The sequence below is a fragment of the Dioscorea cayenensis genome, chromosome 8 (assembly GCF_009730915.1).
Source record: "Dioscorea cayenensis subsp. rotundata cultivar TDr96_F1 chromosome 8, TDr96_F1_v2_PseudoChromosome.rev07_lg8_w22 25.fasta, whole genome shotgun sequence".
NCBI lineage: Eukaryota > Viridiplantae > Streptophyta > Magnoliopsida > Dioscoreales > Dioscoreaceae > Dioscorea > Dioscorea cayenensis.
The window spans coordinates 2,636,541-2,657,472 of NC_052478.1; the positions used below are offsets into that span (position 1 = coordinate 2,636,541).

At 35.0% G+C, this 20,932-nt stretch overlaps 4 protein-coding genes and 1 long non-coding RNA gene across 5 annotated transcripts; 3 read left to right on the plus strand and 2 right to left on the minus strand.

Moving 5' to 3' along the window:
• Nucleotides 1–2,462: 2,462 nt before the first annotated feature.
• On the minus strand, nucleotides 2,463–4,779 carry LOC120266551 (fatty-acid-binding protein 1). Its single transcript, XM_039274191.1, has 4 exons — nucleotides 4,280–4,779; nucleotides 3,776–4,022; nucleotides 3,143–3,234; nucleotides 2,463–2,749 (listed from the first exon to the last, which is right to left on the minus strand). Exons 1-4 carry the CDS (start codon nucleotides 4,743–4,745, stop codon nucleotides 2,610–2,612), a joined length of 945 nt encoding a protein of 314 aa, XP_039130125.1. The 5' UTR covers nucleotides 4,746–4,779; the 3' UTR covers nucleotides 2,463–2,609.
• A 1,156-nt stretch (nucleotides 4,780–5,935) lies between these two features.
• Nucleotides 5,936–13,236, plus strand: LOC120266887 (vacuole membrane protein KMS1-like). Its single transcript, XM_039274536.1, has 8 exons — nucleotides 5,936–6,234; nucleotides 7,669–7,880; nucleotides 8,397–8,475; nucleotides 8,843–9,148; nucleotides 10,304–10,473; nucleotides 11,984–12,100; nucleotides 12,477–12,650; nucleotides 12,789–13,236. The coding sequence occupies exons 1-8, from the start codon at nucleotides 6,171–6,173 to the stop codon at nucleotides 12,984–12,986; spliced, it is 1,320 nt and encodes a 439-aa protein (XP_039130470.1). The 5' UTR covers nucleotides 5,936–6,170; the 3' UTR covers nucleotides 12,987–13,236.
• Nucleotides 13,237–13,538: 302 nt separating this feature from the next.
• LOC120266867 (mavicyanin-like) lies at nucleotides 13,539–16,023 on the plus strand. Its single transcript, XM_039274515.1, has 3 exons — nucleotides 13,539–13,587; nucleotides 13,743–13,859; nucleotides 15,503–16,023. Exons 1-3 carry the CDS (start codon nucleotides 13,539–13,541, stop codon nucleotides 15,871–15,873), a joined length of 537 nt encoding a protein of 178 aa, XP_039130449.1. The 3' UTR covers nucleotides 15,874–16,023.
• Nucleotides 16,024–16,959: 936 nt separating this feature from the next.
• Nucleotides 16,960–19,138, plus strand: LOC120267724. The gene is made up of 3 exons (XM_039275402.1): nucleotides 16,960–17,683; nucleotides 18,740–18,811; nucleotides 18,903–19,138. The coding sequence occupies exons 1-3, from the start codon at nucleotides 17,057–17,059 to the stop codon at nucleotides 18,903–18,905; spliced, it is 702 nt and encodes a 233-aa protein (XP_039131336.1). The 5' UTR covers nucleotides 16,960–17,056; the 3' UTR covers nucleotides 18,906–19,138.
• On the minus strand, nucleotides 19,006–20,319 carry LOC120267725. Its single transcript, XR_005538547.1, has 2 exons — nucleotides 19,656–20,319; nucleotides 19,006–19,373 (listed from the first exon to the last, which is right to left on the minus strand). It is a non-coding gene; the product is annotated as an uncharacterized LOC120267725 (long non-coding RNA).
• Nucleotides 20,320–20,932: the final 613 nt, after the last annotated feature.

Consider the following 20,932-nt stretch of genomic DNA (forward strand, 5'->3'; position numbering starts at 1 on the left):
ATTACAAAAAACACTTCGAAAAATCTTAAAATAGAAAGCAACATCACAAAAAAAAACTTTAAAACTAAAAAAATGTTTTCTTTTCAATTTTTAATAATAAAATATACGAATACCAAAAAATTCATGACCCAACGATATTGACCCACTGCGAAAGACAGTGGAGAAGTTCAAGGCCCAAGTTTAAATCCCACTATTTTATAATAATGATAATGGGTCCTCGATCGTGGTGGTAAACTTGCAACCCAAACCCCATATCACCAGAGGAGGATGCATAGATTGGACCCAATTCCTTACTTGTACACAGTAACCCCACCGCGGAAGACACGGTGTGAAAAGTTCAAAGCCTTAGTCTAAGCCCCACTAGACGCAATAGTGATAATGGATCCTTGATCATAGGTGCTTATTTACAACCCAAACTCTGATGGGTGCAAAGAGTGGAGGACCAATTCCCAGCATTTGTGCTAAACTTGTTGCATTTATTAAAATAAAATAAAATTAAACATAGTAATTTTAATAATTTCAATTTTAAGCTAGATTAAAACTCAAATTTATACCAATCTTCCATTCTTAAACTGATTAATAGTAACAAGCATCTCGAACAACTGAGAACAAGGAGATTAACGAAATGGCATCAGTTCAGTCAGTTGGGATGAAATGACACTTAATCATGCTGATGAGGGGGTTTATCAATTCGAAATTTGGGCATTTCTAAAATATCTCTAATGGCAAAAAATGTGGTTAGTAAGCTCAGTAATCATAATGTTTGGTGGGTCTCTATCATGGATCTTAATTTGATATTTGGAATGGTTCCTGTCCTCCTAAATGCTCTTGGTTGTACAGAGGTATGTTTCGCACTGCAAAGATTATTAGACCCTTCCTTTGGATTAACCAGTTAAATCCAGCCAAGACTTCCATTCTGAATGATCCCTGGTATTTTGAGCTCCCACTTGCTTTTAAACCCACCTTTTTAAACATGGAGGTAGATTATAATGTCTTACAGTTAGCTGACCTTTTAGTGGACACTCATTGGAACATTGCTAGTCTTCACAATATATTTGATAGGAATCTTAATGATAATACTCTGAGTCAAAGCAGAGTTACTTATGACCAAGATAATCAATGGTGTTGGTTTCCTAATTCTCCGGGCACCAAGGTTTCCACTAAGATATATTCTTATTTCAATCACAGTAAGGTTTTAGGTTCTCATTGGGATGGTTGGGGCAAGATTTGGAAGCTTTTTGTCGCTCCACGAGTTAAACATTTTATGTGGTTAATGTTGCACAAAGCTGTTAAAACTATGGATTATCTATTTCGTTTAAATCTTGGTCCTCAAGATATGTGTATCTTTTTCAAATTAATGCCGGAAACTGCAGAACACACACCTATTTCTTAATTGTCCCAAGACTTAGCAGATTTGGTGTGTCTTCGGGGCTTTGACTGGATCAAGAGTTAACAGGCAATGATATGTTTACTCAATCTGTGATTGCGGCTACGGTGTGGTTTATTTGGAAGGCAAGGTGTAATCATATTTTCAGGTTCGAGGAGCTTGACTGACTGTCATAAGGTTTCGACTAGGGATATTGGTCATGTCATGGGAGTATATATCTACCTCTTCTCTTCATTTAAGGAGCAATTTTATCATGACTATTTTTTCTCAAACTGACAGTCCTATTCTGATGATAGCTTATGCTTATAATGCAGAATCACGCATAGCAGGATTTGGTTTCCTAGTATCTGATTTAAGCCAGCGATCTCTAGTATAGAGGCTGCAGTCTCTGCTCTTAATTTTGTTTTGCAGGCTATTCTCAACTGGAGGTTGAATTGTAAGGTCAAGACATTGCTGACATCAAGCACAGAGCTTATCAAGGCAATACAGAGAGGAACTAATTTTGAAGACTGGAGGCTAGTTCAGCAGATGCAAAACATTAAAAATCTCCTAGGTGAAATGGGATCTCCTTCTCTTCACTCCATTCCATTGAGCTGGAATAGGGTCCCATACGCTCTAGCTTTGCATGGTCTCCAGCACCATGAAGTCTCTTTATATCATAAAGGTAGGGAGTTACCTAGATGGCTGATGAAGCAGCTTAGATCCAATGGTTTCTTTTAGGTTTTTCTCGTTGTTTCTTTGTCCTGTAGTTCTCTTTTTATTATTATTATTTTGATTTTGTAATTTGTTAAGTGTTCTGGCCTGTAACTTAACTCTTTGTAAACTGTTTTTTTTAAATTAATAAAATAGCTCTCTGAGCTCTTTCCCTCAAAACAAGAGATTGATGTTTGGCATCAGTTTTCCCTTAATTAAATTTGGCCTTTGATTACTACCCACAAATTAAGAAACAACAAGAGAAAATGCATGAAACACAACTAGGAAAATTCTCATTTTCCATTCCAACATTTCCTTTACAAAAGCTGTCAACACATGGAACATGTCTACCAAAGATTTAGGTTGATCAAATGATAAAATGTGGCACAAAACAAAGCTCTTGCTTTTACATAATGATTTTGAGTTCATGCACACAGAGTTCATTTGAAGAATGGGTGATTTGAAGTCAGGTTAATATCTAAAAAATTTCCTGAAATCATAGTCAGGAACTCTTTAGTAACAAAAGAGTCTAGTTCTGAAGAAGAGATACCAAACCACGGTCGACATTTTCTTTTGCAAGTTTGTCGAATGGATCATCGCCAATGTAAAGATCTAGCACAGACCGGCACAAAAGCTTACTCTGGATGCTCCCCATTTCCTTGCCATCAACTATAGCAAACAAAGATGAAGTTTGACTTAGTACATTGGTATTTTAATTTGTGATCATGTTCAATATCGAAGCATAAAAGATTTTAACCAAGCTTATAATTCTCGACAGTGGCCAAATTACAAAGATTTATGCAATCATCATCACTAAAAAGAGTAGATAAAATATCCCCAAGAACACAGAGCATATCAAGTGTAATGAAATTTCGGGTAAATTCTAACAAATATAAGTTGTTGTGCATACAAAGGCAAGTTGATCATTTAAGCAAATTTTCAGTTTGAGAAAATATGAACCCAAAGCACACATGAGGTCTAATAATATGAAGACATTCATTCTAAGATTTACGGAAAAACATTCAAAGTAATAGAATGGAAACTTAATTAAAAACTACATACTCTTTGTTCGTAGGATGTATCCTTCTTCTCTTGAGAGATCTATTGTAGAACCAGGTGGTAACTTTTGCTCATCTTTAAATAAGGATGTAAATCTGTAAAAAGAAAGACAACTTGTTGGAAACTCCTGATGTCATTCAAAATCAACGCAACATTATTTATACAGGGTCAAGTCATCTCCTTCAATGTAGTGTAAGCCAAACAAAAAAAATCACCATACAACTAATAGAATTGTTATGTTTTTTGCTAAAGAACTAATATAATTGTTACATTAAAATGTAATTGTTCAATGAAGGAAAGAGTATTCCAAACTGTCAAATAAATTATGATAAACTAAAACCAAAGATTTGCCAAAATTTGCAATAATTAAGGTGCCAGAATTGTATGTATCACTTGATGGGTGTGAAAAGTGAAATTGTAGGATATGCTTATAATGAAGAACATTTACAGAACACATGTATATCAAGTGAGCACCGGGTTTTTTTATCGAAAGGATGGAGTTTATCATAAATAGAAATGAGAATTCATTTCATATACCCGCAACATATCGGAATAAGTAAATCCTTTCTACTTGAATATCTAATGTAATAATTGAAACAGACTTTGAAATTCAAAGATAAAAACTATAAAAGAGACCTTTTAAGCAGCTCTTCATTCTTTGATCCACTAAATTTTTGCAGTCTACTTCCAACAGACTCTTCAAAAGCACTACGAACAGACCGAATGCTCAGTCTTCCATATACTATTTGAAGCCTCACCGTCATTCGCAAATCCTGATCCAAAACATCAGCAAAGAACTCCTGGTTTTCTTTCAATTCAGAAGTTGAAAGAGATCCATATTTCTCACACAGTTTTTGCACATCACTTTCCTCAGCATAAACTCCTGCATTTAAACAAACAGAGATCAATACAAACCATTATCTTATGATCTTATCAGAAGAAACAAGTTGATGCAGAGATGCACCTGCTCCCAAGAAACTAATTCCTCTTTCACTCTCAAATTTCCATTTTTATACAAAAATTAATGAATATAAGCAAAACCATCCAAGATTTTGAGAGTATAAATCACAGAATTTGAAATAAAAATGCTAAATTTTGAACTACATTGACGAATTCCAAACAAGGTAGAGAAAGCAATACCAAATGCATAAACATCAATATTCTTCAGACCCAAGATGTTCTTCCTTCGCAGCCCAACTCCGAGGAGTCGCCGGGAGCCATCCAAAACAGCGGGGAAAGCAACACCGGTCCTGGGCTCCACTGCGGTTTCAGCAGGGGCGCCAGTCAGAGAGAGGGAAGCCCAGACGGGGGCTTCAGATCTCGACGGCTTCTCAGCCGAGCCGTCTGTCTGGTTTGTTGAGAGTTTGCGGCCAACGGCGAAGCTCATTCCGACACCAAATGCGGCAGCAGCGGCGAAGGCGATGGCCGGAGAGAAGCGGCGGGAGGATCTGGGGCTTCGATTAGGATTAGGAAGAGGGTTTGGGGATCCAGAGAAGGAGAAGGGAAAGCGGAGAGAAACCATAGCAAGGAAAGATCGAAACTTTGGTTTTCTCTCAAGATCGAAGTTCAATCCCCTTGTTTTAAGGCTGAAAGCTCGAAGAACCATTGCTTTGGCGAGAAACCATAGCAAGGAAAGATCGAAACTTTAGTTTATTAACTTTTTGTTTGTATATAAGCTTCTTCTTTTTAAATATTATCAAAAACATATAATTTTCCCCAAATTTTTTTAAAAAGTTACTTGTATTGTCATTTGGTTCGTGGTAATTACATATTGCCATATAATGAGATTACCATGATAATATAAGTGGGAATGTTATATGGTTGGGAATATTACGGTAATTTAATATAACCATGTTTGGTTGGGAACTCTTATTACCGGGAATAGTTCATTCACAGTGTTTGATTATCGTAGTAATCAATTTGTTAAAAATATAAAAAAGTTATAAAATTACTGCTGATAATCCAAAATAGACACCAAATTTGGTAGTAATAAGATTACTCACTTTCGTAGTAATATTTATAAGTTGATAATGTGATATTACCATCCACATTACTCACCGGTGTAATCGCCAAACGTGGTAATATTTTTCATATTATCAGCGTCTACGTAGTAATCTTTTCTACGTTATCGCTGAACCAAACGTACCTTACTGAGTATAGACTTTGTATCCATGCTTAGATTTTTTTTTGTAATAAACATTGTCAAAAAATAGACAAGAATATAGGTGCACCAGTCATGATGTCTTAAAGTTTATTTGTTTTACAGGTATAAATTTTTTTAAGGTAAAATTTATGAGTGTGAAAACAACTATAAATATTAATAAAAATACATGAATTTATCATACTGTTTTTAACCATTTGTTTAGGGGAATGTACATTTTATTTTTCAATTAGTTTTAAAACTCTTTTAAATAAATTATTATTATCATAAAATTGTACTTCCCCTTTTAAATTTTTATATTAGCAAATTATATCATATTTTTTAGAAATTAATTCACATTACATATTTACATGCATGTATATTTATAGTAAATGTAAGATTTAATTATTGTTAAAAAAATTCAGAAACTTTTGTGGGACAATTAGACAATTATGTGATTTTATTGGGTATAGATAAAAAAAAAAAACAATCCCGTTAATTAATTCACACTTCGAAATCATCGCCTTTATTAAAAAAAATAATCAAAATTTGTCAAAAAAATAAATAAATAAATAAATAAAATAATCAAAATTATTAAAATAAAAAATTATAAATATTACCCTCCGTTTCTCTTGCGAACGGAAGCAACGGTTTGTTTATTTGTTTTGGGTCTCTTTGAGAGCGATTGAAGCTCTATGCGATTCTTCGATGGATCGGAGAAGCAAGCCTAGGGTTTCCGGATCGGGAGTTTGATTTGCAAACCCTAAGCATTCCTTATTGGGATTCTCCGCTGCATTTTGATTTGGAGGTTTTTGATCCGGTTACTTTGCTTCGGCGGTGAATTTGGGGGAGAATATTTTAGGGTTTGGAGTTCGGCGGTGGTATGTGAGGATGGCATCTGGTGGACTTGTTGCGTCTCCTTCGTCGGAGGAGGAATTCGACAGGTTGATCTCTGGTGAGCTGTTGAACTCTTAGCTATCGTTTACTTGATTTTCTTGTTTGTTTGTTTGTTTTGTGTTTTTGAATTTGTGGATTTGTCTTTGTTTAGGGCACCGGATCGTTGATTGATTGGACTATTTTTGGAATTTAATGTTAAATTGCTGTTTGTGTAAGCGATTCAGTTGATTTGTTGTCGAAAGTGAAGAAATCGATGCGCATTTGGAAACCTAGTTTCTAGCTCTACAATTTTTTAATAGTTTTTCTTTAATTATTTTTGTCTTTTTTCTTGTGGTTGTCATTTTAAATCATTTTTTAGTGTCACTCGATTTTTGACCAGGTGGAACCCTCGACCTGTATTCATGGCAGTCAAATTGGAATTGTTTTTCTGTTTCTAAATCGTTTATTTACTGGAATAAATGTGGGAGTTGTAGGTTGGAACTGTTTCTTTTCATTAAAAAAAAAAAGTAGTGGTTGTATGTGAACTCAAAATATCCATTTTGTGTGTCTCTGTGGTTATCTGCGGGGGTTGGATATTAGACTAAGAAATTGGAACTGAACAGCAGTGATAGTTACTGATGTATAAGTCATGAGGATGGGCTTTCCTAAATCTACAAACTCTGTGGCGACCATAGAAGTCATATTTTGTCATATGGCAAGGGATGCCAATTTAGATTCTGGATAGCATCAAGGCAAGCGTTTAGTTAAAATGGGCAATCGAGCTAGGAGTGCATGAGAGCACTTTTTCTCATCAGGACTCAATGAAGAGTATCCAATTTTGCCATTTTCTTCCTCCGCCTAGACTTAGTAAATATTTGCTTTTATTATAACACAAAACAAAATACATGTTTGTAGCTCTTTATAAAACTTAAAATGACATAAGAATAAATGTTAAGACATTTATAAAAAAAAATCCTAGTTTTAAACATGGTTCCCATTTTCAGTTTCTATGAAATTGACCTGAGCTCAGAAAGGTCAAGGGCAGAGATATCAGAAATCTAGAATTGTCATAATTAGTTCATTTTTCTCCACTTATACTATCCTGTCTTCAAATAGAAAACGCATATGAGGACCATGAATGCAATGCTTCATTTAATTTACCTAAGAGGAAAAACTTGAGGAAATCTAAGATATTGTTGAGAGACTTTTACTTTTGTTCACCACATTTTTGCTTCTTTTCCTTTTGCACCTTTTCACCAAAATAATGTTGCACCAATGTTTACTCAGCTGTTGAATAGGATTGCGCTTTTTTTTTTTTAAAATTCTGCCTCACCCATTTTGCATGATGTGTTTGACTATAATATGTATTACTTATGTCTTTGCACATAGAAATATTTTTATAGGTAGTAAACTATTGATCATACCATATTGGGACCCTAGATATGAAATATTTGATTGATTTATACAGCTTTATAATCTTGTAATAATTTTTAAATGTGCTTGCTTTTTGCAGGACTTAAAGAGAAGCATCGATTGGATCTAGAAAATTTGACATTGTATGCTCAACCTTTTAAGACTTCACAATTATTCTTTTTTGGTGTTGTTCAATACCTTAAAAAATCACTTCTATATATGGTGAGAAAAGGTGGTTGGTTTATGGTATTGAGTATCCTGATAGTTGCTTTCTGGGTCCTGCTTATAAGCATTGACGGGCCACATGAAAAGGTATGTCAGTAATTCTCCTACATAGTTGTTGTATGGTTGTTGAATTATGTATTTCTGGCGTATCATAAAAGTGCACATCAATTCATAGGACAAGCATCTATTATTATTCAACCAGCATGGTCTAATCTAATAGAAAATATTCTCCATTACTATTGCAATCCAAATTGAATAATCCTTCTATAGAGTTGTTTGATATCAAACCATCATGATCTCATTCCTTTGCATGTGGACTTCCATGGTGGCTTATAATCTTCATCAACTGCAATGGTAACTCAAATTTCAATGCTCTTTGCCAAGTTGTTTATTTTTATTTTCTAGTGTTGGGTTTTGGGTGATGGTCACATTAAAGCTTTCTTGTAAAAACGCCTTTTTGAATAAGCATTAGAGCACCCCTTTTGCGGATATTTTGATGCCACATGGTGTCAACCAATGTTATGCTATGGCATGCTTCTTGGTATAATTGAGTGATCTATCAAATTAGCTGTTGTTGACTTGTTGTCCTGTATATGGATGCAGCACGTTCAAGAGATTATTAATTATTCCAGATTTTGCTTGTGGTGGGTGGCACTTGGTGTGGCATCGTCAATAGGACTAGGTGAGTACTTCTAAGATTTTTACAATCTACCAAAAAGGACTATTTTAACTTTTGTTAGATTTTTTTTTTACTTCATGTTATGTTTGATTGTGTCTGTGTGTACAACAGCTACCTTTAGGTTGTTGTACTGACACTTCTTCCCTTAATCTTAGCTAAACACCTGAAAATGTGCTGATACTTGGTTACCACAGCTAATCTAGCATTGTGATATATGTTTTTGGAGATTTATATTCTGTAATTTCTATTTATTGTTTAATTTACTTTCAAGATTATTTTTGTAATATTCTGAAGAATCTTTGTGCGAAATGATCCATGTATGGTCCACCCATCTGGTTAGTGCTGATCAGCTTGGGTTGCTGTGATGCAGGTTTTGGATTACATACTTTTGTTCTGTATTTGGGTCCCCATATTGCCCTTTTTACAATCAAAGCATCACAATGTGGTCGGGTCGATCTGAAAAGTGCCCCTTATGACACCATACAACTGAATAGGGGGCCTTCATGGCTTGGGAAGGATTGTTTGGAGTTTGGACCTCCTTTATTTCCACCAGTTACTGGTTCCCGAGTTAGGATTCCACTAAGTAGCATTCTCCCTCAGGTTCTGTTTGAGGCCATTCTGTGGGGCCTTGGGACTGCCCTAGGCGAGCTTCCTCCTTATTTTATTGCGAGAGCAGGTACATTCCTAACAAATTTTTGTGTGTAATAGTTTACTACACCAACTTTAAAAATTAAGGGTTTAAAGTTTAAGAAAATGTCTGCTGATTAGAATCATGTATAGTAAGAAAGTTTGTTCTGTAATACCTTATGGCAGTCATAATTTAAATGCAATATAACACCCATCATTTTGAGACATCACTTACTTTCCAATTGTTGCTAAATCCCAGGTTAACTAAACAAAATATTCAATTTAATGGCCATTTGGGTTTTCATTAATTGGTTCTTTCTGGGTATTGCACTCAGGCCTTGCCTTTTAAGTGCACTCTTTGTTTTTGGCTTCATAGTTTTCATCACTTCTCTGTTACTTTTCTACTGGGATTGTTTTGATATATGTTTCATGAACTTCCATCAGGGCGTGTGAAGGGATAGCTTATCAGATGGGATTGATTTTTAATTTTTTTAATTTTATGTCGTTATAAATACTTAGACTTGTTTTAGAACAACTAAATGATTTGTTACAAAATTTGAAGGATGATATGAGTGAAACAGGAATTTCAACTTCTGCAGCATTTGATACCATTAGGAAAGGTGGACTTAACAGTTATTGAAAGTGATTGTTCACTTGTGCCTCAGGCCTGATTGGCCTTTTCATGCTCTTTTAACATTGATTTTTTGCTTCAAAATGAACTAATATACTTCCCAGAATTTTCTCAATATAAGTGTCATTATTGTTGGCAAAAAGAGATAAAGTTGTTGGTAATAGATTAGGTACAAAAACAGTGTGAAGTGGGTAAAGTAAAGGACCTAACCTATATAATTTCTTTTAAATGACATGCTTTCCAGCTGAAAATCCTCTTGGGCTTTGTCAATTTGTTGGTTTGGTTGATCTGGGAAACTACGAGAGTAGTTTAGATAGCTTGTCACAATCTTTTTAGAATATTGAGTGCTAATGAATTCTAGAATTATGTTTCATTTATTTGCTTTGTTTTTTTATGTGAAAAAGTCGCATGCTTTACCATCAGTTGATCTCTAAACCCTTGCCCTTCTCACACTGGTCCATAAGTTATTATTTCCAAAAAGTTTGTTTGTAGTATCTAGGATAAAATTCCGAGATATGATTAAGTTGCTTTGCGTGATTTTCTTATTTAGTTTAACATAAGATTATATTACAGCACGCTTATCTGGAAGTAAGGTAGGAAGTATGGAGGAGCTTGATGCTACTTCTTCCAGTGGCGCTTCTTCTGAAGATGGAATTATTTCTACTCTGCTCAAGAAAGCTAAATGCTGGCTATTTTCTCATTCGCGACATCTTAATTTTCTTACAGTTTTAGCACTTGCTTCGGTTAGTTTTCTTCTCCTTTTTTCTTTACATGGTCTTGCACCAAGACATTACGGAGTTCTTCCTGATTTTCCAATGACATTAACTTTGATTACCGTCCATCAATGTTTGTTAATATTATGGATTTCTTTCTGTTTTCTTACAATTCTGTTTGTTTATCTGTTTATTTGTTTGTTTATTTATTTTTCAATAGTTAGAAGTTAGCTCTACAGATGCGGGGCACATAACTCCCTAATATTGTAATAGTATGTATATAAACCCAGTTCATTATATTTATACCCTAGAGCCTTCACTTGCCTTCTGTCATTGTTAAAATTTGGTTTGTAATTTTACCTTGTTTTCTAAAAGATAGAATTGTCATTGTCTGCATATAACTTAGAGCTCCTCGTCCATGTTTCTGTTCCAATCTGTCACAGAAGACTAGTGTTCACATTAGTCAACCTTGTGCAAGGAGCTAGGGGCAGCCTTGGCTATGTGTATAATCACCAAGTCTCTAATGGGCTGTGACTTTCTCAGGAAGTCTCATGTGCGAGGCCATCCAGGGCTCTAATAGCTTCTCATGAGGCCGGCAAGGGAAGTATCAAGTATGTCTTGACAATTGCTGCATGTGGGTGACTATCACCTGCCTCGGGCTAGCAATGTGTGTGAGCCATGAGGCCACAGCTAGCCATTTCTGGAAAGAATATTTTGAGATTATATATTGATGGGTTTATTGTGGATATCTTATCATATTTATAACATAAGTCGTGGAATTTAATCATGGGGTTATAAAGGCAGCAATCTTGGTTTTGTGGGGCAATATATGTAATAACAATATTTACGGAGATATATGTGCAATTTCCCGATTTGCAATGGGTACTTATGCAGAAACACTCAAAAGAAACAATGCAAGAGGTGACTCAATTATATGCAAATTAAGTTTAGTCCGTTTCAAAGGGATAGTATGACAAAAGAATGTTCTCTCTGAAATTCTGGAATACCAGGACTTTATATTTCCCTTGACCATACAACTAAGTTTGATATTGAATAGCTTGGATGAACTTTATTCCTTGTATTGTAAGCAATGTTATAACTAAGTTTTGAACTTTGCAACTTTGTGATAGCATTTTTACAATGTTTACTCATGGAATTGGTACTTATTGCTAGTTGGCTCATATTTAAATTTTAGTAGATTCTTCAAGTTTCAGCTAATGATTTTCCCCTTAAGAAGCTATATTTGAATTTTCTGCATGTTTCATTTGAGATCTTGGTGTCAATCAATAAAATCTGGAATTGGCCATTTTGAATGATGGGGGTATGAATTGATGGTTTGCTGGATAACGAAGAAACCAAAATTTCTTATTTATTTTTCTTTATATTTAATCATGCTTGCTTTTATCAGATCACAGCTACATTTTTGCAACTTGCTTTTGTTTCTACATCATTTTTTTTTAGTATCATTTTTTTTTTCAACTCTTATTTGTTGGCAATTTAATTGGCAGATTATATATCCACAATCTCTTATGTTTCTTAGGTACCAAATCCACTATTTGATCTTGCTGGTATCATGTGTGGCCAATTTGGAGTCTCATTTTGGACATTCTTTCTTGCTACCCTGCTTGGGAAGGCTATAATCAAGACTCACCTTCAGGTGTGTTTTGTGATTTTTGTCATGAACCTTTATATACTGCTGGAGTTTCGATGTCCCTAGTAAAATTTTGTACACTATAAAATCGGGATATTTTGGCCCTCTCCACTATAGAGAGCTCAAGAGGCTTGTGCCTTGTTGTTTGTCCTTCATTTGTAAAATATCATGATAACATCTAATTCAGCAAGTGACAGGCAGTCAGTTTAATAAACAATTACTTATGATGGTTAAAATTCGCCTGTAATTTTATTTTTTATGATCCAGACTGTTTTTATCATCTTAGTTTACAACTATCAATTGCTAGAATTGATGGAATTTTAACGAAACAATTACTAATGATAGTTCTAATCTGCCTGCAATTTTGCTTTTCATAATCCAGACTGTTTTTATCATCTTGGTTTGCAACAATCAACTGCTAGAATTGCTGGAAAATGAGCTACTATGGTTGCTTGGTTTGATTCCTGGATTCTCATCCTTGCTGCCCAAGATCACTGTCAAATTGCATACGGCCAAGGAGAAGTATTTATCTGCTCCTGTGCCTTCAAAAGTGAAGGTAGGTGTCTTTTTCTTCAATCCTTTGCTTAATGGCAATTTTATCAAATTCAAGTTGAGTTTGGTATTCCATCTCACATTGCCTGGATGCTGCCTTTTCCTATTCTTTGAACTTACACTTTTGTACTTTGTTTTGCAGGGGAAGCAGTTGAACCTATCCTTTAATTTGGTGTGGAATACCATTGTGTGGATTATGGTCCTGAACTTTTTCATCAGAATAGTAATGACTATTGCCCAAGAATATCTGAAGAAACAGCACAAGTTAGAGTTGGCTAACAAAATTGTGGAATTAAAGCAATTGAAAGCCGAATCTGATTGTGCATCCCCCAGCTCATAACTATTTATCCCATTTATCCTAACTGTGCAATTGAGGATATAAGCTGTTCCCTGTTGCCATTGCAATACTCCAGTGCCTTGTTTTTACCTTCTTCTACTCTTTTTCTTTATGGGTGGAGACGGGCAGTTTTTCTCCTGCGCTAATTGAACCAATGTGCTTCTCACATTGGTGCACCTTTAATTGTTTGGACAAGAGAACTTTAATTCCCTGAAAAAAAAAGAAAAAAAGATGTCACAATATCACTGGCTCATTTTCTCTGGTTTTGTTTGCCCTTATTAATGTCTTGTCATGATAGTTTTCAAAGTTATGCAGTAGAAAATTTGCCAGTCGAGCAAGCATCCATCATTTGATATTGATTTGCTTGCTGTCTATAATAAATGTTTTTATATTTGCTGGTAACTTACGCAGGTTCTTTATCTTGTCAAAGGAATTTTTTGGCTTTGTTTCTTACAGGATCCCAGGAAGTACTCTTTCTTCTTCAGACTAGTTGGAGAAGTAATGTTATGCATTCATTGCCGCCAAACAAACATTAAAGGTATTTTCTTTCCGTAAATGCCCCTTATAAAATTTGTAATTACTCTCTCTCTTATATTTTACACAGGTATACGAACAATGACAGTTTATATGGCTATATAAGCTAACCAAGTTCCATTCTTATCTATTGTTGTCTCTAAGTCTCAGCCATTCCTATTGCTTTTAAGTTTATGGGATCACAGGCCCTTGCCATGTTTCTGGTTTTTTTGTTTCTCTTTATAGGGCCATCACAGGGAAAGGTTTACAAGGTTGGGGATTCTTCAGGGTGGACGATTATTGGGAATGTGAACTATACTGCCTGGGCTTCATCAAAGACCTTCCGCGTTGGTGACACCATTGGTCAGTTCTTACCATCATCTCTTCAATTTCTTTATCAGAACTTTCTTTAAAATGGAGCCCTTAAGCTTTTAAGTTTCATATATATATATTTTTTTTTAATTTTGTTGCCATCTAGAGTGTCTTTGATTTTAATGATGCAATACTTGGATTTCATGACTAAGATTTGTTCATTTAGTTGATGAACTTTATATTCAGAATTAAATCTGCATGCTTTTTTCTCTGAACCTGCATTTATTTTATGTGGGTAAATTACAAACTAGCTTTTGCTTGAAGATGCTGTTGATAGTGCTGTAGCTTTTGAAAGAAATACTAAACATATCTCATACATGGCCATTAAGTTAACCAATTGTTACAAATGATGACTTACTGCAAATAATTACACCAAAAACAATCCAAAACTTATGGGCTTATTCATAGGTTCTAACAAGTAAACCTCTTGGACTTTTAATTTTTGTAATTTACTATTTATTTATGTATTTATTTTTTTTCTGCTGTCAAATCAATCTCAAGTGCCTTTTCCATCCATAATTTTATGACATGTAATAAATTTATTAGGTACTTGTTCCTGTTGCTAGTTCAACTACTTGAGTTACTCTTCTTTGACTTGGCCATCTAGTCTTTCATTCCTTGCAAAATCATAATTGTTGGTACTTGGTAGTTGGCACATATAAGTATTGGACCTGAATTCATTGTACAACATTTGTCAACCTTTACTCACCACACTGCTGGATTTGAAAGTAGAAATTATGAAAACCTGTACATTACTTAAATTTAACCCTTGTTCCACAAATTTTTGAGAACCTTCTCCATGTTTTTATTTATTTATTTATTTATTTATTTATTTAAATGACATTTGACAATGCCTTTCTGTTCAACCTAAATAAATCCTACTAATCTAAGAAGTGTTTATTATATGAATGATCATTTGTAGGTGTTATACATAAATATGATTTTTTGGTTATATATGCAGTAACCTATTTTTTTTGGGCGATGTGAGATTTTATTATATTCTTTTAGATGGTTAATTATTAAATATCCACAATGTTAAAAACTAATAAAATTAAGATATTAATAAATGATATAATTGATTACTTTGATCTTTTAAGAAAAGATTTATCTAATTTCAGAAAAAACATAAGATATAGGTTTGGCTTAAAGGTAAATAATAATAATTAAAAAAATAAACAAATAATCTTAATAAAGAAAAATCAAATATATATATAAAATATTAATTTAAAACATACCATGGGTGGTGGAGGCAAATCTAATTGATAGCTTAGCTATCGATGTTATTATTATTATTATTATTATTATTATTATTGATCATACAGATAAGTCACATGTCAAGGGAAGTGCACGCTACCAGGAGTTAATTATTGAGTTTGTGTGCACTCATCGGACGGATATGGGTGTTGGGTTGCAACTTGTTTCCACAATTAGAGATTTTTTTTGGCATTATTATATCTGGGGCGTTTTAAACCCTAAACAATGAAAATTTTCATAAAACATCTTTCACGGTGGGACTAATATCATTAGATCAAAGATTCTTTTAGTCTGGTTCCACATTTCCCTCAATTCTAAAAACATGGGGCTGACATAAAAATCCTTATATTTCACTTGAAATGGGTTGTGAAATGATATGTGATGCAGTGAGTATAACAAGCAATTCCACAATGTACTGGAGGTGAAGGAGGCGGACTTCTTTACATGCACAACGGAGTCTCTCCTCGCAAGCTTCATAACCGGCAATGACTCCATTCCGATCAAGCAAGCCGGTCAGCGGTACTTCATATGTGGATTTCCCGGCCACTGTGACGGAGGCCAGAAGGTGGAGATCATGGTTCACAAGCTCACTTCCTCTTCTGCCGCCCCTCCAACTTCCTCTGCTGTTGTGCCGTCTACATCTCCCGGAGCATCACCAACCAACCCTAACAATGCAGCTTCAGAAACTCACAAGGCTTTGTACTACTTCAGTCTTGCTGTTGTTTTTGTTTCTACTCTCCTTCTTGTTTGAATGTATGAAAAGCATGCAATGCCTGCATGCACGAGTTATTATTATTAGCTTTCCATGAATTTTGATTTATATATGTTGCCATACTGCTATTGGTTTGTAGGTGTAAATAATGTTGGTTGTAATAAAGGGTACATGCATGATTTTTATTAATAAAAAGTTATGCACCCAATTTGATCTTTTTAAAAAAAACTATAAGAATCACCCTTGCAATAGGACAGCCATGAGAAGCGTTCAAATTTTACCCCACAAATTCTTATATATATATATATATATATATATTTTTGAGGGGGTGGGGGATGAGCTATTTTATTGATAACAAACAGAAATTACACAAGAGTTTAAAAGTTACAGATCAAAATAAAAAAAGACAGAAAAATAACACAAACAAAGACAAAAAAACAAAAAAAAACAAAAACAAAGATTACAAATTAAAGAAAAATTACAAACTTATATCAGATTTGAAAACTTGCTTCATGAGTCAGCGCGGGAGATACTTACCCTGATGAAAAAGAGTGAGAGCATAAGAAATAGCCACTTGCATCATATCTATCTGATTCTATCCTTAAACAATATAGAATGACATTTCCCCTTATTTTGACCCACACAACTTCAAAATATTAAAAACAATCAATCCTGCTCTGTATTAAATTATTATGATTTCACAATTTTTTTAATTTACAAATACAATAAATGCATTTTAGCACACAAGCTGTGAATTAAACATTCACTTCGTATACCTTTCTTAATGACATGAAATGTCATTAAACTCACAATCAAAAGATCTAATGTCCTTATTATATCCAGTGATATTTAAATTTAATATTTTTAAATTCTCAAATCACATCTTTAATGTCACTATTATTATGTCCAGCGACCCTCAAATTTGATATTTTTAATTTCTAAAACCACATCTTTGATAGAGGGTCAATGCCGGTGTATATAAACTCTTTACAATTTTTCTATTTCCACTCTTTTTTTTTATATATATATAATAACTAAATATAATTACATAAATAAAGTTTTCCAAGTTACTTCAAAGTGAAGCAATCCTCACTAATTTATCACTAGTCTATTATTCAAAAGTCAAACATTACACGTGTTATTTTCTGATTGGCACGTTTCTTTCTAAGCAAAAAGACCAACGAGGAAACCCCACCAGAGGATCCAAACATCACCGTCGACGATGGAGAAGCCGGGAACTCCGGCGACAGCGCCGCTTCTCTCGCCGTCTTCTTCACAGCCCTACTACGGCGTTCCGGCGCCATTCCAGAGCCCCTCTCCCCCCGCCTACGTCCTCCTCCCCTCCTATCACCGTCGCCGCTCCCTCCGCCACCGTTGCCGCTGCTGCTCCTTTCTCGTTCCCTCCTCTTGCTTCTTCTCCCTCGCTTTCATCTGCGCCATCATCGCCGCCTCCCTCTTCTTCCTCTGGCCTTCCGACCCCGAGGTCTCCGTCACCCGCCTCCGCCTCCACAGCATCCATGTCGCTACCAAACCCAGCATCTCCCTCGACATCTCCATCGGTCTCGAGGTTAAGGTTCGGAACCGGGATTTCTTCTCTCTGGACTACGATGAGATGGTCGTGGCCATTGGTTATCGAGGGAGGAGGCTTGGGTTGGTGAGATCGGAAGGCGGGCATATTAGGGCTCGTGGTGTGTCGTATATCGATGCGATGCTGCGTCTGGATGGGATTAGGGTTTTGAATGATGTTTTCTATCTGATTGAAGATCTTGCCAGAGGGTCCATTCCCTTTGATACTGTGACTGAGATTGAAGGCCAGCTACACCTCTTCTTCTTGGATGTCCCCATTCAGGTATTCATCAAGATCTCTTTTTTCCTTCTTCTTTTTTTCATTGTCTTTGTTTAATTTAAAAGAAATCTGGAAAGAAACAGTTTGATTTTTTTATTTTTTTTTTCCAAGAATTTATCAAGTTTGATTGATTTTATTGTAATTGAATATTGATGCATGGGTTTTGTGGTTTCTTTTCTCAAAACAATGTCAAGCATGAGAATTAGCACTCCAATTGCGAGATGGATTTCTAATAAAGCTTCTTGTTTTGTTGGATTAAACTTCATGTTTTCAACTGTAGTAACTGTTTCAGGTTTGATTGTAATCAATGGGTTTTAATAGTTTGGAATCTGATATTGAGCATGAGTGTTTCATACTTTTAGCTTATAGTCTTATTGTGATGTTACCAATTGGTCTCATTTCCACTTGTTAGTTGCAAAAGAATTGGCATGTTTATTGATTAGATAGTAGAAGAATTTCAATGGAAGTTCTTCATTATATTAGTTGTTCCCTCCTACATTTTGGTACTTTGTGAATATAATAGACATGGATGTTTCTTGCTGTGGTACTTGAGCATATTATCTCTTTGAAAGGTGCTCAACTGGGAGCTTGTTATCTCATTGAAAAGTACTCAACTGGGGTATGACTTCTAGTGACTAATTGTAACTCTGTTAACCTTATTTCACCTGTTAGATTTTGTTGAACAACTCCTTATGGCACCCTTCTCTTCTCAAGAGTGTTCCAATCCTCTTCCATGAGTACCTTCGTTCATATGGTTTTGTTTGCTTGGTACCTCAAAGTTAGGTCTCACATATCACCTAGAAGTGGTATAATGTGTATATATGTTCTTTATGAGTCCTGCCACAAATACCCAAAGTTAATTATCTGGTCCTAGCTTAACTTATGAGGAAACTAGTGTTGCTATGTCTTATAAAAGGTAATGTTTTGTTCCTGAAAACCTTAGTCATGGCTTGGTTTTTGCAGTTATCTCTTGTACAGTTTTACCATAGTTAGTATTAGCATATTGTTGACAGATGCTTCTCTGATAGCTATGCTCTAATGCATGTATCCTTTTTCCAGGGAAGAGTATCTTGTGAAGTGAATGTAAACCCAGAAAATCAGACTGTTATTCGTCAGAATTGCTATCCTGAGGTTAGTAATTCCAACTTTCTTTCATTACTTTGTTTTCCTTTATTTTGTTCACTAAGCATTAACACTAATGCTTATTCTCAATGTTGTGCAGTGATGGCAGTTTTGGCTTCTTATCAGAGGGTTCTAATGTGTAAAAAACACCCTTTCAAGCCTGCTTGTAAGGTTTATACTCTCTTAACCTTCCGATACTTCAGTTTGATGTATAAATTCTTATATAATCATTATTACCTGGGTAATTATCAATGCCAAAACAAACAAAAACAGTGGCAATTTGTAAATGAGCTACTTGCATGATTACCATATTTAAGTAAATAATATTAAGTGCTATGCTTGTGTGATAAGAGCTTGTTTACAGTCCCTTCTACAGTTCATATGCTTTCTTGTTTCTTCTGTTACCAGCTCCATTAATGTGTCTGATGAATAGAAGAAAATGGGAAATCTTTATGAACTCATTATTTTCATTGATGCTTATCCATCTTGATGCTGTCTTTAATAGCCCCTTGATATATTCATCGCCTTCACTTGCTGTATCCTCCAGCTATCCAGTTTAGCTCTTTGTTCACTTCATACACAGTCACAAAAATACAAAGATGGACTGGTTCAGCATTAGTGTTTGATCACAAACAAACACACACACACACACACAAAAGCAAACACATAGATAGATAGGCAGGTAGATTAGATACATAGAAAGAGAGAGATGAGTATGATCATGAATTAGCATCTTGAATACTGATATGCATGTCATAGCATAATAGCAGAAGAAGAGGAAGCTATAAACAAACAAGAAACACATATCTAATCTGATAAAGGAGAAAACAGGATGAAGAAGGTGATGACTGACTGACTGACTGACTGACATCATGAACAAGAAGAAGCAGGGTGGTGATGTGTGGTCATCTGTCTTGCAGAAACAGAAACAGCAGTACCCCAAACATACTCTCCATGATGTTGCCTACAACGAAATGATCTGGGGTGCTGCGTTGGAGAGCAAACACACTGTTTCTTTGATATCACCGGTGGTGACACGGCTGAGACCGGGAGCTGGTTTTTCCATGGCCGGTCATAATAGTGAAGGAAAGCAAGGTCAGCTTGACACATATTAATATATCAAATAAAAGAAGATGGAAATGGAGAGAGAGAGAGAGAGAGAGATGTGTGGAAGATGATGATGATGAAGATGAAGAAGGGGAAGGGAATAATGTGAGCGTGGGGGTGACGAGGAGTGGATTCTTTGTGTGCGTGGCTGCAGATAAGCTGCCAAACTTTGTTTCTCTTTCTTTCTTGCTTTGCTTTCTCGCACCGCTTTCTTTCTTTTTGAATGCATTATCCTCTCAATCACTTTATTCGCTTTGGAACACTTGTCTAAATTCTCGCTCTCTCTACATGCATGAATATATATATATATATATACACACACACACACGTGCTTGTATGTAATTTGGTAGGACCGCATGGGAAGGTTCTGGTATTATCTCATTGCCTAGTAAAATAAAATATCAAGTGGCATTACAAAATTGTTGGTTTAATGTTTGTTATTGGATGTAATTTGTATGAATCAGATAGATGATGGAGAAATTGACACATAATACTCTCTCACTAAACAAGCCATTTCTAATTGTCCGATTTTAAAATTCTATACATTTAAGCGGATTCAGGGTGAAGGTTGAGTTTTGATGTTCAATATTTTCTTTGTTAAAAAAAAACACTTAGACGTTAATCCTGACTTATTTCATAAATAGCACGTGACGTTAGGAAGAAGAAAACATTAACTCATTACCCCTTACAATCAGTGATTTTTTATTTTTTTTATTTTTAATTTATGCGTGAGACATTACGAGCGGTAGAAAATAAATAAAAATTGAAGATCGCAACTTGTGAATAAGATGTATCTGGCTTATTAATCTTTACCCTCTGTTATCATGTGAACTGTGATACATAGTCAGCAAATCTGATCTACATTAACAACTACTAACAGTCAAATGTGGCTATAATTTGACTTCGTGTACTGTTTTTTTTTTATACACCATGAAGTAAAGTTATATGCCCAAAAAGAAAGGAAAAAAAAAAGGCAATCCAGAAAACAATAAATCAGGAAACAATGAACAACATAAGAACAGG